This window comes from Salvelinus alpinus, chromosome 1 (assembly GCF_045679555.1).
Source record: "Salvelinus alpinus chromosome 1, SLU_Salpinus.1, whole genome shotgun sequence".
NCBI classification, from domain to species: Eukaryota; Metazoa; Chordata; class Actinopteri; order Salmoniformes; family Salmonidae; genus Salvelinus; species Salvelinus alpinus.
The window spans coordinates 44,619,936-44,634,740 of NC_092086.1; the positions used below are offsets into that span (position 1 = coordinate 44,619,936).

The window sequence follows — 14,805 nt, forward strand, 5'->3', positions numbered from 1 at the left end:
CCCAAAGAATGATGTTTCCACCTCCATGCTTCACGGTTGGGATGGTGTTCTTGGGGTTGTACTCATCCTTCTATTCCTCCAAACACGGCGAGTGGAGTTTAGAGCAAAAAGCTCTATTTTTGTCTCATCAGACCACATGACCTTCTCCCATTCCTCCTCTGGATCATCCAGATGGTCATTGGCAAACTTCAGACGGGCCTGGACATGCGCTGGCTTGAGCAGGGGGACCTTGCGTGCGCTGCAGGATTTTAATCCATGACGGCGTAGTGTGTTACTAATGGTTTTCTTTGAGACTGTGGTCCCAGCTCTCTTCAGGTCATTGACCAGGTCCTGCCGTGTAGTTCTGGGCTGATCCCTCACATTCCTCATGATCATTGATGCCCCACGAGGTGAGATCTTGCATGGAGCCCCAGACCGAGGGTGATTGACCGTCATCTTGAACTTCTTCCATTTTCTAATAATTGTGCCAACAGTTGTTGCCTTCTCACCAAGCTGCTTGCCTATTGTCCTGTAGCCCATCCCAGCCTTGTACAGGTCTACAATTTATCCCTGATGTCCTTACACAGCTCTCTGGTCTTGGCCATTGTGGAGAGGTTGGAGTCTGTTTGATTGAGTGTGTGGACAGGTGTCTTTTATACAGGTAACGAGTTCAAACAGGTGCAGTTAATACAGGTAATGAGTGGAGAACAGGAGGGCTTCTTAAAGAAAAACTAACAGGTCTGTGAGAGCCGGAATTCTTACTGGTTGGTAGGTGATCAAATACTTATGTCATGCAATAAAATGCAAATTAATTACTTAAAAATCATACAATGTGATTTTCTGGATTTTTGTTTTAGATTCCGTCTCTCACAGTTGAAGTGTACCTATGATAAAAATTACAGACCTCTACATGCTTTGTAAGTAGGAAAACCTGCAAAATCGGCAGTGTATCAAATACTTCTTCTCCCCACTGTATATATAAACTGAGCAGTAAAGGACCCAATATCTAACCTTGTGGAACACCACATGTGATATGTGTTTGATGGGTGACCAAAAAAAAGGGTGACAAAAAAGTCTTGCCCGGTTAAATCAATCCGAAACCAATTTATAACTGGACCAATGGCTTTCACATAACTCTCTGGACAATGTCAATAATAAAGTTAACCAGTCCACCATCAACTATCAAGGTATTCGTTTTATGTTAACAAATGTAAGACGTCAATCTCATTTAATTGCAGACAAAGACATTCCATTTGATTGGTAATCATCTTTGTGCTTTTAGCATAACTCTCCCAGATGCCAACATTTCGTCAAGGCACACATCTACAGAAAGGAAACTTTAGTTGAGGTAAGACATTTCTCTCTGACACTTTGTGGTGATTGAAAGTAGTCAGACATCTCTGGCCATGTTTAGGCGTGGAGTGATGAGGGAAGGGTCAGAGGATGCAGAGAGATGAGATGAGTTAGACCAGACCAAGGCTGATTGAGGATGTGATCTAAGGAGGGTCCTCAGATGATCTGAGTGTCCTGATGAGAAACACTGTCACCACTCTCCAAACGGACAGGGAATAAATTAGACTGCTTCTGTCCATATGAATTCTAGACAAAAAGGAACGACAACACCACCATGTCACTGCTCATAACCGTCTCTACAGTAATGTGGCTACAAATATCCTGTAATTCCTTGTCTAGCAAGGGTAATACTGGTGCTATCTGGAGGCGAAAGAAACGCACACCTGTTTAGGTGCTGGCTGGCAGAGTAGAACACTTGAAAAAGAAAAGGAGAGCCACACACTCTAGGAGCTCAGACGCACTAATTTAATAACCTAATAACCAACGTTTTCGACAGACAAGCTGTCTTCATCAGGGTATAGTCGTGGTGCTATATCATATTTATGCACATACAGTACCAGTCAAAGAAGTTTGGACACACCTACTCATTCAAGGATTTTCTTTATTTTTAATGTAAAATAATATTGAAGACATCAAAACTATGAAATAACAAATATTGAATCATGTAGTAAGAGAGCTTACTCCAATGAATATGTCTGTCACGACTTCCGCCGAGGTCGGTCCCTCTCCTTGTTCGGGCAGCGTTCGGCGGTTGACGTCACCGGTCTTCTAGCCATCGCCGATCCACCTTTCATTTTCCATTTGTTTTGTCTTGTTTTCCCGCACACCTGGTTTGCATTCCCTCATTACTCGTCTTGCATATAACCCTCTGTTTCCCCCCATGTCTGTGTGTGGAATTGTTTTATGTAAATGTATGTGTACTCCAGGCTGGTTTGCGCCGGGTTATTGTAACCCGTGTGTGTTTAGTTTTCTTAGTACCGTGTTTTGTTCGCCTCAATAAAGGGCTGCGTTTGCTACCCATTTCTGCTCTCCTGCACCTGACTTCCCTGCAGCCAGTTACGCATTCCTTTACAGAACTCCACACCCAGACATGGGGGGAAACAGAGGGTTATATGCAAGACGAGTAATGAGGGAATGCAAACCAGGTGTGCGGGAAAACAAGACAAAACAAATGGAAAATGAAAGGTGGATCGGCGATGGCTAGAAGACCGGTGACGTCGACCGCCGAACACCGCCCGAACAAGGAGGGACCGACCTCGGCGGAAGTCGTGACAATGTCATTCATGACTGGGCATTTCCCTCAATGATGGATTGACTCAATAATTTGCCTGAGAGACCAGCATGTGTCTTTGAGGCATGTTTCCTCTAAAGTCCTCGACTGATTGGAAAGCAGTTAAACTCAAATCAAACATCAGTCAGTTAGTTGGTGTGTTGCCTTATGGTACACACTCGCTCTCCACTGCAACGTGTGTGTGTCACAGATGGGCTAGATCTCACTACCTGCCAGACTGAGCTGTGAGGTACACCCACACCCTGTTAGGAAATTGTCTTTTAAAGAGCGAGTCACTGAGAGGCATCTGCCTTCATCTCCTCTCCACACCACTAGCTACTGTGTGGTAAACTACTGACGCACTCTGGGCTTTATAATCAAGTCAACCCCTTTTAACTTAACTATAACTGTCACATCGGAAGATAAGCAGTGTTAAATCACACATGGGATGGCAAGCCACTGTATTGAGTCAATGAATGAGTTGTGTATTCAATACTCAGCAGGATCTTACCATTTAGTCCGACCTTCTGTTTATTATATGAAGATATCAGGGTAACACATACAGTGATGCCATTTAAATTAAAGTAATAACGATATAACTACGTTATTTTATTGATCATTTAGAAATCATCAATAAACTTTTACTCCTTCTCCAGGGAAAAGATAACCTTGAAAATAGATTCATCCCAGAGGCATTTCCAAGCTCCTAACTGCTTTCCATATGCTTCAATTTGGCAAACAAATATTATTTTCCAGGGGCAAAGAGTGTGCACAGCGGGTCTGAAATTATTGACACCCTTGATGAAGATGAGCAATAATGACTGTATAAAATAAATTATTCAAATACTGGGCTATATTGTACGCTCAAAAACAAGTGGGAAATTATATAATTTTATAGTAATACAATTGCTAAAGAAAAATTGATTTTGCTTAACAAGTAATAACTTTTTTCTCAAAAAGGTAGCGGTCCCAATTATTGACACCCTTAAAGATTCGTAAAAATAAAGTAGTCAAAAGTTTAGTATTTGGTCCCATATTCCTAACAAACAATGAATACATCAAGCTTGTGACTCTACAAACTTGTTGGATGCATTTGCAGTTAGTTTTGGTTGTGTTTCAGATTATTTTGTGCCCAATAGAAATGAATGGTAATTAATGTATTGTGTCAGAAAATCCTGAATGACTATTGGTTTTATTGGTTTATTAGAATCCCTATTAGCTTTTGCTGAAGCAGCAGCTACTCTTCCTGGGGTCCACACATGCAACACGACAAGTAACAAAACACTGATAGACAAGAACCGTCACACAAATATAAAATACAACGATATACAAACAATACAACTAAAGAATGTATATATATATATTTTTTTACCTTTATTTAACTAGGCATGTCAGTTAAGAACAAATACTTATTTACAATGACGGTCTACACCGGCCAAACCCGAACAGCGCTGGGCCAATTGTGCGCCTCCAAATGGGACTCCCAATCACGGCCGGTTGTGATACAGCATGGAATCTAACCAGGGTGTCTGTAGTGACGCCTCTAGCACTGAGATGCAGTGCCTTAGACCGTGTTAGTGTGTCAGTGTGTGTCATTTCACAGTTCCTATTGTGCCATGAGATGTTGTTTTATAAAACATCTTTAGGTCATTTTGATGTTTGCTTGAGTAATTGGAGATAGAAGGGTGTTCCATGCGATCATGGCTCTGTATAATACTGTGACGAGTCCCCTGTCTTGTGGGGTATGTATGGGTGTCTGAGATGTATGTTATTTGATTACGCAGACAATCTGGAATTCTCATCAAAGTAATATTTCTCATAATAACTACAAGTTAAGTATTTAATCTCTCTTTAACCCTCAACAAGGAAAGATTGGCATGCATGTTGTTGATGTTATGCAGTTACTGTGCATTCGGAAGGTATTCAGACCCCTTCCCCTTTTCCACATTTTGTTAAGTTATAGCCTTATTCTAAAATCGATAAAATAAAATAAATCCTTATCAATCTGATTGGACATGATTTGGTACCACAGTTAACAGTGCATGTCAGAGCAAAACCAAGCCATGAGATCAAAGGAATTGTCCGAGGAGCTTCAAGACAGAATTGTGTCGAGGCACAGATCTGGGGAAGGGTACCAAAACATTTCTGCAGCATTGAAGGTCACCAAGAACACAGTGGCCTCCATCCTTTTTAATGGAAGAAGTTTAGAACCACCAAGACTGTTCCCAGAGCTGGCCACCCGGCCAAACTGAGCAATCGGGGGAAAAGGGCCTTGGTCAGGGAGGTGACCAAGAACCTGATGGTCACTCTGACAGAGCTCCAGAGTTCCTCTGTGGAGATTGGGGAAGTTTCCAGAAGGTCAACCATCTCTGCAGGACTTCACCAATCAGGCTTTTATGCTAGAGTGGCCAGACGGAAGCCACTCCTCAGTAAAAGGCACGACAGCCCGCTTGGAGTTTGCCAAAAAGCACCTGAAGGACTCTCAGACCATGAGAAACAAGATTCTCTGGTCTGATGAAACCAAGATTGAACTTTTTGGCCTGAATGCCAAGTGTCATGTCTGGAGGAAACATAGCACCATCTCTACGGTAAAGCATGATGGCGGCAGCATCATGCTGTGGGATGTTTTTCAGCAGCAGGGACTGAGAGACTAGTCAGGATCGAGGGAAAGATGAATGGAGAAAAGTTCAGAGAGATCTTTGATGAAAACCTGCTCTAGAGCACTCAGGACCTCAGACCGGGGCAAAGGTTCACCTTCCAACAGGATAACGACCCTAAGCACACAGCCAAGACAATGCAGGCTTCGGGACAAGTCTCTGAATGTCCTTGAGTGGCCCAGCCAGAGCCTGGACTTGAACCAGATTGAACATCTCTGGAGAGACCTGAAAATAGCTGTACAGTGACGCTCCCCATCCAACCTGACAGAGCTTGAGAAGATCTGCAGAGAAGAATGGGAGAAACTTCCCAAATACAGGTGTGCCAAGCTTGTAGTGTCATACCCAAGACGAATCGAGGCTGTAATCGCTGCCAAAAGGTGCTTCAACAAAGTACTGAGTAAAGGGTCTGAATACTTATGTACATGTGATATCAGTTTTAAAAAATGAAGAAAAAAAAGTCTAAAAACCTGTTTTTGCTTTGTCATTATGGGGTACTGTATGTAGATTGATGAGAAAAAAACTATTGAATCAATTTTCGAATAAGGCTGTAACGTAACAAAATTTGGAAAAAGTCAATGGGGTCTGAATACTTTTCGAATGCACTGTAAAGGCAAGGCGTGCTGTCGTTTTCAACCAGCTGCAGATTTGCTAGGTTTTTCTTTGCTTCATTTGACCATATTACCGGACAGTAATCAAGATGGGACATACCCCTCCCCATCTTCACAACAACTTAGTCAATATGATAATTGACCATCCAATGATAATTGACCATCCAATGTTATACCTAGGAGTTTAGTCCCTCTGTAACTTTCTCACTCATCATTATTTACGATTCATTAAGGATTATCCGCAATCAAGGTAGCACCCACATTAATGTAGAAGTGTTTAGAAACATTATAATCGTATTTACAATAAAAGTGATTCCAAAAAGACACAATACATGATTTTCTATTGGGCACAAAATGATCTGAAACACAACTTAAACTAACCGCAAATGTGTCCAAAAAGTTTGTAGTCACAAGCTTGATGTAGTCATTGTGTGCTACGAACATGGGACCAAATACAACACTTTTGACTATTTTATTTATAAGAATCTTAAGGGGTGTCAATCATTTTGATCACTACCCTTTTGAGAGAAAAATAATAATACCTGTTAAACAACATCTCTTTCTCTGAGGAATTGTATTATTAGTATAAAATAAAAATTTCCCCGATTTTTCCCACATACAATATAGCTCAGTATTTGAATTCTTTAGTTTATAAAATCAATATTGCTTATCTTTATCAATAACTTTGAACCCCACTGTAAATGTTTTTCTCGGGTTATTCTTAAACAAACAGAATAAATTGTGCTTTATTGGTGTATAGGTATCTTCTAAATTATTTACAGTGAATTTAAAATCCACGGTGGCATGTCTGTGATTTTTCCTCCTAAAAATTGTGAAAGAATCCAGCCACCCATATCATAGACTGTTATCTCTGCTACCGCACGGCAAGCAGCACCAGAGCGCCAAGTCTAGATCCAAAAGGCTCCTTAATAGCTTCTATCCCCAAGCCATAAGACTCCTGAACAGTTAATCAAATGGCTACCCGGACTATTTGCATTGACCCCCTTTTTTACCCTGCTTCTACTTGCTGTTTATTATCTATGCATAGTCACTTTACCCCTATCTACATGTAGATATAACCTCAATTAACCTGTACCCCGCACATTGACTCGGTACTGGGAACCCCTATATATAGCCTTGTTATTTTATTGTGTTACGTTTTTGAATATTGTCTTATTTTCGTACTTTTTTAAAACTCTGCATTGCTGGTTAAGGGCTTGTAAGTAACAGTTCACGGTAAGGTCTACACCTGTTGTATTCAGTGCATGTGACAAATACAATTTGATTTGAACCCGAGTCGTATTGAAAATTAATAATAGTCAGATTTCATAATGCATTATTTGTTTTTTTGGGGGGGGAAACCAAAATGCATTATTTGTGTTTTATAATATATTCTTGTTCAGGTTGATACGACAAATCTATTTGAACACACACATCACTAGAAAGCTAACTCCTGAATAGGTAACCAAAAGTAAAGTCAGAATTTTGGGCAGTAGCCAGAGCAGTCAATCTCCCCTGATCATTCAGACATTAAGCAGCAGCAACAACACGTGGCAACATTTCAATAAGCATAAACAAAGCCAAAAGCAAAACATGAAACTAGTTATATCATCTCACTTACATCATCTGACTGTTGTGAATATTGAGCTGTATTTTCATGGTTTTTAAAATGAAAGGAGAGTAGAACCAATACTATGTCGTTAGGCCTATGAGATGCCATCCTCACACTGAATGTGAACCTAAGGCAAACCATCATATCCTGATCGTTGGAAGCACCATTGGGGAAGCATGGAAGCTGCTCACGACTGTTGGTCACTGGTAACATCAGTGCTGCTCTAGCTGCTGCTGCTACCACTACTGTTGTCCTCTTCACTCTCCTCTCTGATGTCATCCATGATGAGGTCGTACAGGTTCTCCAGGCTTCCTTGGCTTCCTTGGCTCAGGCAGGTGTTGACGGTGGAGCCGGAGCTGATGTGGATGGAGCTGGGATTGACCACGCGAGGCTTCCTGTTCCTCTGGCGACTGCGGGGGTGGACACACTCTGTCCCAGGAACATGGGGCTCTGGAATGGAAGTACAAGGCCAGTTAGTTGGCTGGAGCCAGCAGCCAGACAGACATGTAAAAGGACGCCATCTGGTGGTACTTGTTTGTAGTAACACACTCTCTGTACAGCGCAATGTGTGGGTGTGTGTGTGTAGTTTAACCTTGTCTGTTGTAACAGTCCTCAGCGAGGCAGCTGTGTGGGACAGGTTTTCTGGGTCCCACTACTCCTACCCCTCCCTTGCGTGGAGGAAGAATCTCTGTTGGGATCACCAGAGTTCGGCAAGAGTAGCAGGGGGAGCCCAAATCCATCCTCCCAAAGCCCCTGATGGACAAATCAAACCAAGTGCATAGAGATTAAATCACATGTATAATTTCTCATAATCACACATGTACAGGACAGCTCCAGCTTTTACCTGAAGGAGCGTGTGCATTTGGTGCAGCAGAACTCTCCAATACCCCACATTTTGTCATAAGGGACAGGGTCATATTTCTTCTTGCACAGGTGACAGCGAGATACCTAGGACAGATGACAGTCAGTGGAGGCCCCGGTTAGTAGATGAACTGGCCATGTGAAATACACATTCTAAGACAAAGTAACAAGGTAACAGAAACACAGTTACAGACACAGGCATGGAGAAATACATTTGAACTATTATGAATGGGTTTGGCATGCATATCAAACAGAGTGTACAAATGTGTGAAGACCACGGTGGATACCAGGTGGGTATGTATGGAAGAGCATTACCCTCTTCCTCTGGGGCACCCGACGCCACCAGTCCTTGTCACAGGTCTGGCAGGCAAACTGGTGCAGGACAGAGGGGGTGAGGTGGCGCTGGGCATTATCAAACATTCTCTTGTTCTTCTCAGTGAGAGGCAGGACCCGCAGACGCTCTCCCAGCTCCTGAAGACTCAACACACACGAGCCACACACATAATGGCAGGGACGCACCGATGCGCACACACACCTTTCAGTTAGCCATCCACTTAACCCTTCATCTCTTTCCCCACCAGTAAAGTCGGTAAATAGCCTGTGGATGACTGACCTTGATATCATTATCGTCTTCAGGCTGTCTGCTTCCTCGGGACTGTAGGGAAGACAAATGTAAGTCATAGAATTAGAAATAGTCAAGGCAACCAATTTACCAACCTGATCATCAGATTGGATATTGGACCAATGTAATATGATAGGAGTTTTATTCCCTCTTTCAGGCCTTGAACAGTGTTGCTATAATAGCTCACAAATCTATTCCCAATGTGTTATTAACCATTACCAATATGGTTATGGAATACGGAACTTCAACATCAACAGAGATTTTTGCATTATACTGAAATGCCTGAAATCCAGATGTCTTCTGATGAACATTGACTCTTTAACCCAATGAAAAAGGACTAACTAACACTGTGACTGTGTTGTACCTGTTGTGCAGGAGGGACCAGAGGTTCCCTGTCCTCAGCTGTGAGTCTCTGCACCACATTCTGAAAGAGAGAGAGGTGGGTCAAGGGTCAGGGTACAACTGAACTATCATGTTTATGACCACAAAGACCACATTTTCAAAGAATTACAGACCCTCCTGGATACACCCATAAGCCAAATAGACACACACAAAGCGACAGAGAATAGTATGGAATTCATTAATGTAACCTTGACTGCCTGATCCGTCTCTAAGCATTTTCTGTCCTCATCATCCAGCTCTGCACGGCAAGAGTAGAGAAAGAGGAAGAATCAGAGATTAGATTGTCAACATGGCCAACCCTTTGACGCAAATAAAATAGGTATGGTTGTTAAACCACCAGAGAGCATGTCTGAATAGAGAGGATAAAGAGGAAATCAGCAGCTGAAACAATAACAGTCTTCCTCGCCCCTGTTTCTGTAAAACATGTATGGATGGGGCTGGAGAAATGTAGACACTTTTAAATGTATACACAGAGCTATGGATGCAAGGACTGGCCATCCATGATATAAAAATGATAGTTTTAACCATGTTTTGAGGCTATATGGTGTTTTTTCTTCATTTACTTTGTTTACAAACAATGGAGTAAAACAAGCTTATATTTTGGGTTCTGATGGGTTACGACAGTTGAACTAAGCTCATGAGGCATTTATAAGTTATATTCTTCAAGAATCAATGGGTACATATCATAAATGCATAAGTCCAACAAATGGATGTAGCAACTGCAAATTGCCACTTTAAGGGATAGTTTCCAGGACAGATGAATCCTAGTTTTGTTCCTGGACTAAGGGGCACATTTAACGGAGAATCCCCATTGTACAAGCTTTTTAGTACAGGACCTGGTGTCTTGGAAACCCCCTATGGTGGTATGACTGGGGTTAGCATTTACTGTAAACCATTTCTTTACCGTTGCCTTTCTTCAGTATAACTGCCCAGGTGACCATTTGATGATTGTTGGCATAGCGTCTCATCAGTAAGGTTGCCTTTTCCACCGCTATCTTTCCATGGAATGTCTCCCTGAACCGCCTGACACTTTTCTCCAGCTGAGTTAACAGACAAATAAGAAAAGGTCAATAAGAATCTAAAATAAACAGGCTGGTCTCAATCATGTTGTAAATAAAATAGAAGATCGGGCACATTCAACAGGAAGATCGACAGAGCATTGCAACAAATGCAAATGCAGCCTAAGGGCATGGTTTATTCAAAAACAGATCACAACACAACGCACAATGAAACACACTGCTCTTGCCCTGTCCTCTCTAACCACATAGGCCTATTTATAAAGTGTAATAACTCTATAGTGTTTGATGACGTTATTTAAGTTTGGGCTAAACGTATGAGAAATGTGATTAAAAAAAACATATTTATTATCCAACATTAAAAGTTTCACATCGACCAAAACACAAATTGGACATTGGATCCGTAGGACTACAATACAAACAAGAAAGGCGCATACAAATCGACCATATAAAACAGTGTTACTGGCCAAATGAAAACTAAGTTTACCGTAGCCTACCTCAAATTCATCTTGCAGACAGCTCATTTTGTTATCGTCTAGGCTTTTTTTTACCCGTGTATATGTCGTTCTATGGCAACATATTTTGCAACAATCGATCTATTTCCTTGTAGCGCTGCAGTTGCAGTGTGTTGACTAACGTTAACAACTTTCACGTTGATAAGATGGCGCGTTCAAAACCACTGGGAACTTGGAACAATACGATGTCAGATCATTACGTCAGGGATCTTTAGGGTGATAAGTCGGAGCTCTGGTAAGAGGCCGAGTTCACGAGTTGAAATTCCGAGTTGGATGACCGTTCAAATCAAAAATTTTCCAGTCGGAGCCCCTTTTGTTGTGCGAGTTTCCATTTGTTTTAACAGACTGAAGTCGGATTTCGGGATTCCCAGTTCCGAGTTGTTTTGAACGTATCATTAGACTGGTCATACGTACCACGCGTCCACGCACGCACACGCACGCCACACCGTAAAAACAAACACACACCAACCAATGAACACACAACCAGCCCCCGCTACCTCTTCTTCTTCTTATTTGGTGTCATGGCGTTGCACATTTTGTTTGTGCATTTCGCCACCTACTGTGCGGCAGTGTATGTTCAATCACATTATACAAAAATAAAAAGGGGTAATACATATGTATATATACATTTCACCACCAACCAACCCTACAACTATATACCACTATTTAATTAAAAAACATCTAAAAAATCTCACACCCAGCTGCCAGCTACACTCATTAAAAAAACCACTACCCCATTCCACTACTTTGACCCTATCTGCTCCTACACCATGCCAATGGCCTGGGAGGACGGGACACCCCCACTCAACACACCCTGTAACTCTTCTGAATTCAAATGTCATATACCCAAATACTTCTCTGCAGCTGCCACCACAGCATCTATCTTCTGTGATTTACGTTCCCTTTCTGCGGTACAGTTGATAACCATTGCTATGAATGCTAAGAAGGCAGCCTCACTGAAGCTCAAAACACTGTGGCCTCTCCCTCTGTGCTGGCACAGATCTACGACTCACTGGGCTCCTCTCAGGATTCCTCACCTTTGACCCATCCGCCTCTGCTTTCTTCACTGCCTCAGCATACAACACCTTCTGCACTACTCTCTGGCCACTTCAACCTGCCACTCTCGTACCGAACACTTCCCATCCCCAGCAACATGGGCACCACTACAGTTGACACACACAACTTTCCCAAAACGACACAATCCTCTGTCCAATGCCCTCCTGCACACTTCTCACATCTTGGAATCTCCCTCCTACACACTGGTGCAACATGACCATAAACGTTGTACCTGAAACAGAGCAGTGGATTCACCACAAAAGCTCTAACAGGACAACTGATATATCCTAACATGACTTTGTCTGGTAAAGACTCCGGCTCAAAACTCAAACTGTTTCACCATGCTCCCCACCAGGTCTGTGTCGCACCAAACGGCGGGCATCAAGAGCAAAACACGAAACAGATCATGACCCAAGTTGCGTGACACGGAGCGCCTGCTCCCTCTGGTCAGAAGAAACATAAACAAAAAGTCCACTTCAGGTCACCTTCACGGATTCTACTGGACCCAACTCCTTTCCCACCCATCCTGAAATCACAAATGGATCTGCCAAAAGGCAAGGGTCCACTCTCTCCCAATATGTCACTCCTATTGAACTAGATTATTTTGTATTTTGTTCAATGATGTCAAGCTCTTCACCACACCTTCCACCTCACTTAACTCACCCTCATACACTTCCATTTCTCCTCTAGAACTCAGTCTGGCTCATGGCTCTCTCTGTTTGACACCAATCATCTTCAACACCCCATCTCCATTTTTATCTCCATCTTCCTCCAGATTCAAATCCAACCTCTGCTTTCCTCATTCTCTTCAACCACCTCTTCCTCTTTTTCCACCTCCATTCCTCCTCAGAAATCCACATTTCTTTGTCCCTGTCCCAATATTCCCGTTCTTGCTCCAGGATTCCTCTTCAGAACCCCTTTCAAGTGAACCGTTCCAACCAGCCCTCTCTGCTTCTTCTTCTTTGGGATTGGATTGGTGGATCCCATCCAACTTTTAAGGTGCATACACCACCACCTACTGTACTGGAGTGTAAGGCCAGTAACAGCCTACCAAAATGTAATTATCTTCATTAGTCCTGTTCCTCTAAGAAAGTGAAATACCACGTCCCTCCCATTTACTCCCCCCACTACACCACCCAAACCCCAGCCCCGTCCAGCCTCTCTAACCGTTTCACACAATCTCTCCCTATCTACATTACCAGTCAAAAGTTTATACACACCTACTCAGTCAAGGGTTTTTCTTTATTTTTACTATTTTCTACATTGTAGAATAATAGTGAAGACATCAAAACTATTAAATGACACATATGGAATCATGTATTAACCAAAAAAGTGTTAAACAACAAAATACATTTTAGATTTTAGATTCTTCAAAGTAGCCACCCTTTGCTTTGATGACAGCTTTGCACACTTGGCATTCTCTCAACCAGCTTCATGACGTAGTTAACTGGAATGCATTTCAATTAACAGGTGTGCCTAGTTAAAAGTTAATTTGTAAAATGTATTTCCTTCTTAATGCGTTTGAGCCAATCAGTTGTGTTTTGACAAGATAAGGGTGGTATACAGAAGATAGCCCTATTTGGTAAAAGACCAAGTCCATATTATGGCAAGAACAGCTCAAATAAGCAAAGAGAAACGACATTCCATCATTACTTTAAGACATGAAGGTCAGCCAATCCGGAAAAGTTTCTTCAAGTGCAGTCGCAAAAACCGTCAAGCGCCATGATGAAACTGTTTCTCATGAGGACCGCCACAGGAAAGGAAGACCCAGAGCTACCTCTGCTGCAGACGATAAGTTCATTAGAGTTACTAGCCTCAGAAATTGCAGCCAAAATAAATGCTTCACAGAGTTCAAGTAACAGACACATCTCTACATCAACTGTTCAGAGGAAACTGCATGAATCAGGCTTCATGTTCGATTTTCTGCACAGAAACCACTACTAAAGGACACCAATAATAAGAAGAGACTTACTTGGGCCAAGAAACACGAGCAATGGACATTAGACTTGTGGAAATCTGTCCTTTGGTCTGATGAGCCCAAATGTGAGATTTTTGGTTACAACCGCCGTGTCTTTCTGAGACGCAGAGTAGGTGAACGGATGAACTCTGCATGTGTGGTTTCCACCGTGAAGCATGGAGGAGGTTGTGTGATGGTGTGGGGGTGCTTTGCTGGTGACACTGTCTGTGATTTATTTAGAATTCAAGGCACACTTGACCAACATGGCTACCACAGTATTCTGCTATGATACGCCATCCCATCTGGTTTGCGCTTAGTGGGACTATCATTAGTTTTTCAACAGGACAATGACCCAACAAACCTCCAAGCTGTGTAAGTGCTATTTGACCAAGAAGGAAAGTGATGGAGTGCTGCATCAGATGACCTGGCCTCCACAATTACCCGACCTCAACACAATTGAGATGATTTAGGATGAGTTGGACCGCAGAGTGAAGGAAAAACAGCCAACAAGTGCTCAGCATATGTGGGAACTCCTTCAAGACTGTTGGAATGGCATTCCAGGTGAAGCTGGTTGAGAGAATGCCAAGAGTGTGCAAAGCTGTCATCAAGGCAAAGGGTGGCTACTTTGAAGAATGTAAAATATATATATATAATATTTGTTTAACACTTTTTTGGTTACTACATGATTCCATATGTGTTATTTCATAGCTTTGATGTCTATTATTCTCCAATGTAAGAAAAACCCTGTAATGAGTAGGTGTGTCGAAACTTTTGACTGGTATTGTACGTCATACAGTTCACAAAATATCAACACATGCTCCGCTGTTTCGTCCACTAAACACTCATCACACAGCCCTGTTTCATGTCTCCCTATCATCCACAACGTGGCATTCAAAC

At 42.3% G+C, this 14,805-nt stretch overlaps 1 protein-coding gene across 2 annotated transcripts; it reads right to left on the bottom strand.

Moving 5' to 3' along the window:
* Positions 1-1,915: 1,915 nt before the first annotated feature.
* LOC139577280 (shiftless antiviral inhibitor of ribosomal frameshifting protein homolog) lies at positions 1,916-12,808 on the bottom strand. Of its 2 annotated transcripts, none has more exons than XM_071404291.1 (9): positions 12,615-12,808; positions 10,269-10,404; positions 9,553-9,602; positions 9,327-9,386; positions 8,954-8,995; positions 8,656-8,811; positions 8,324-8,427; positions 8,072-8,232; positions 1,916-7,929 (listed from the first exon to the last, which is right to left on the bottom strand). In XM_071404291.1, the coding sequence occupies exons 1-9, from the start codon at positions 12,618-12,620 to the stop codon at positions 7,703-7,705; spliced, it is 942 nt and encodes a 313-aa protein (XP_071260392.1). In that variant the 5' UTR covers positions 12,621-12,808; the 3' UTR covers positions 1,916-7,702. The 2 variants fall into 2 exon arrangements, with proteins under 2 accessions (XP_071260392.1, XP_071260386.1); XM_071404285.1 differs by lacking the exon at positions 12,615-12,808 and adding an exon at positions 10,878-11,276.
* Between the last annotated feature and the right edge of the window lie 1,997 nt (positions 12,809-14,805).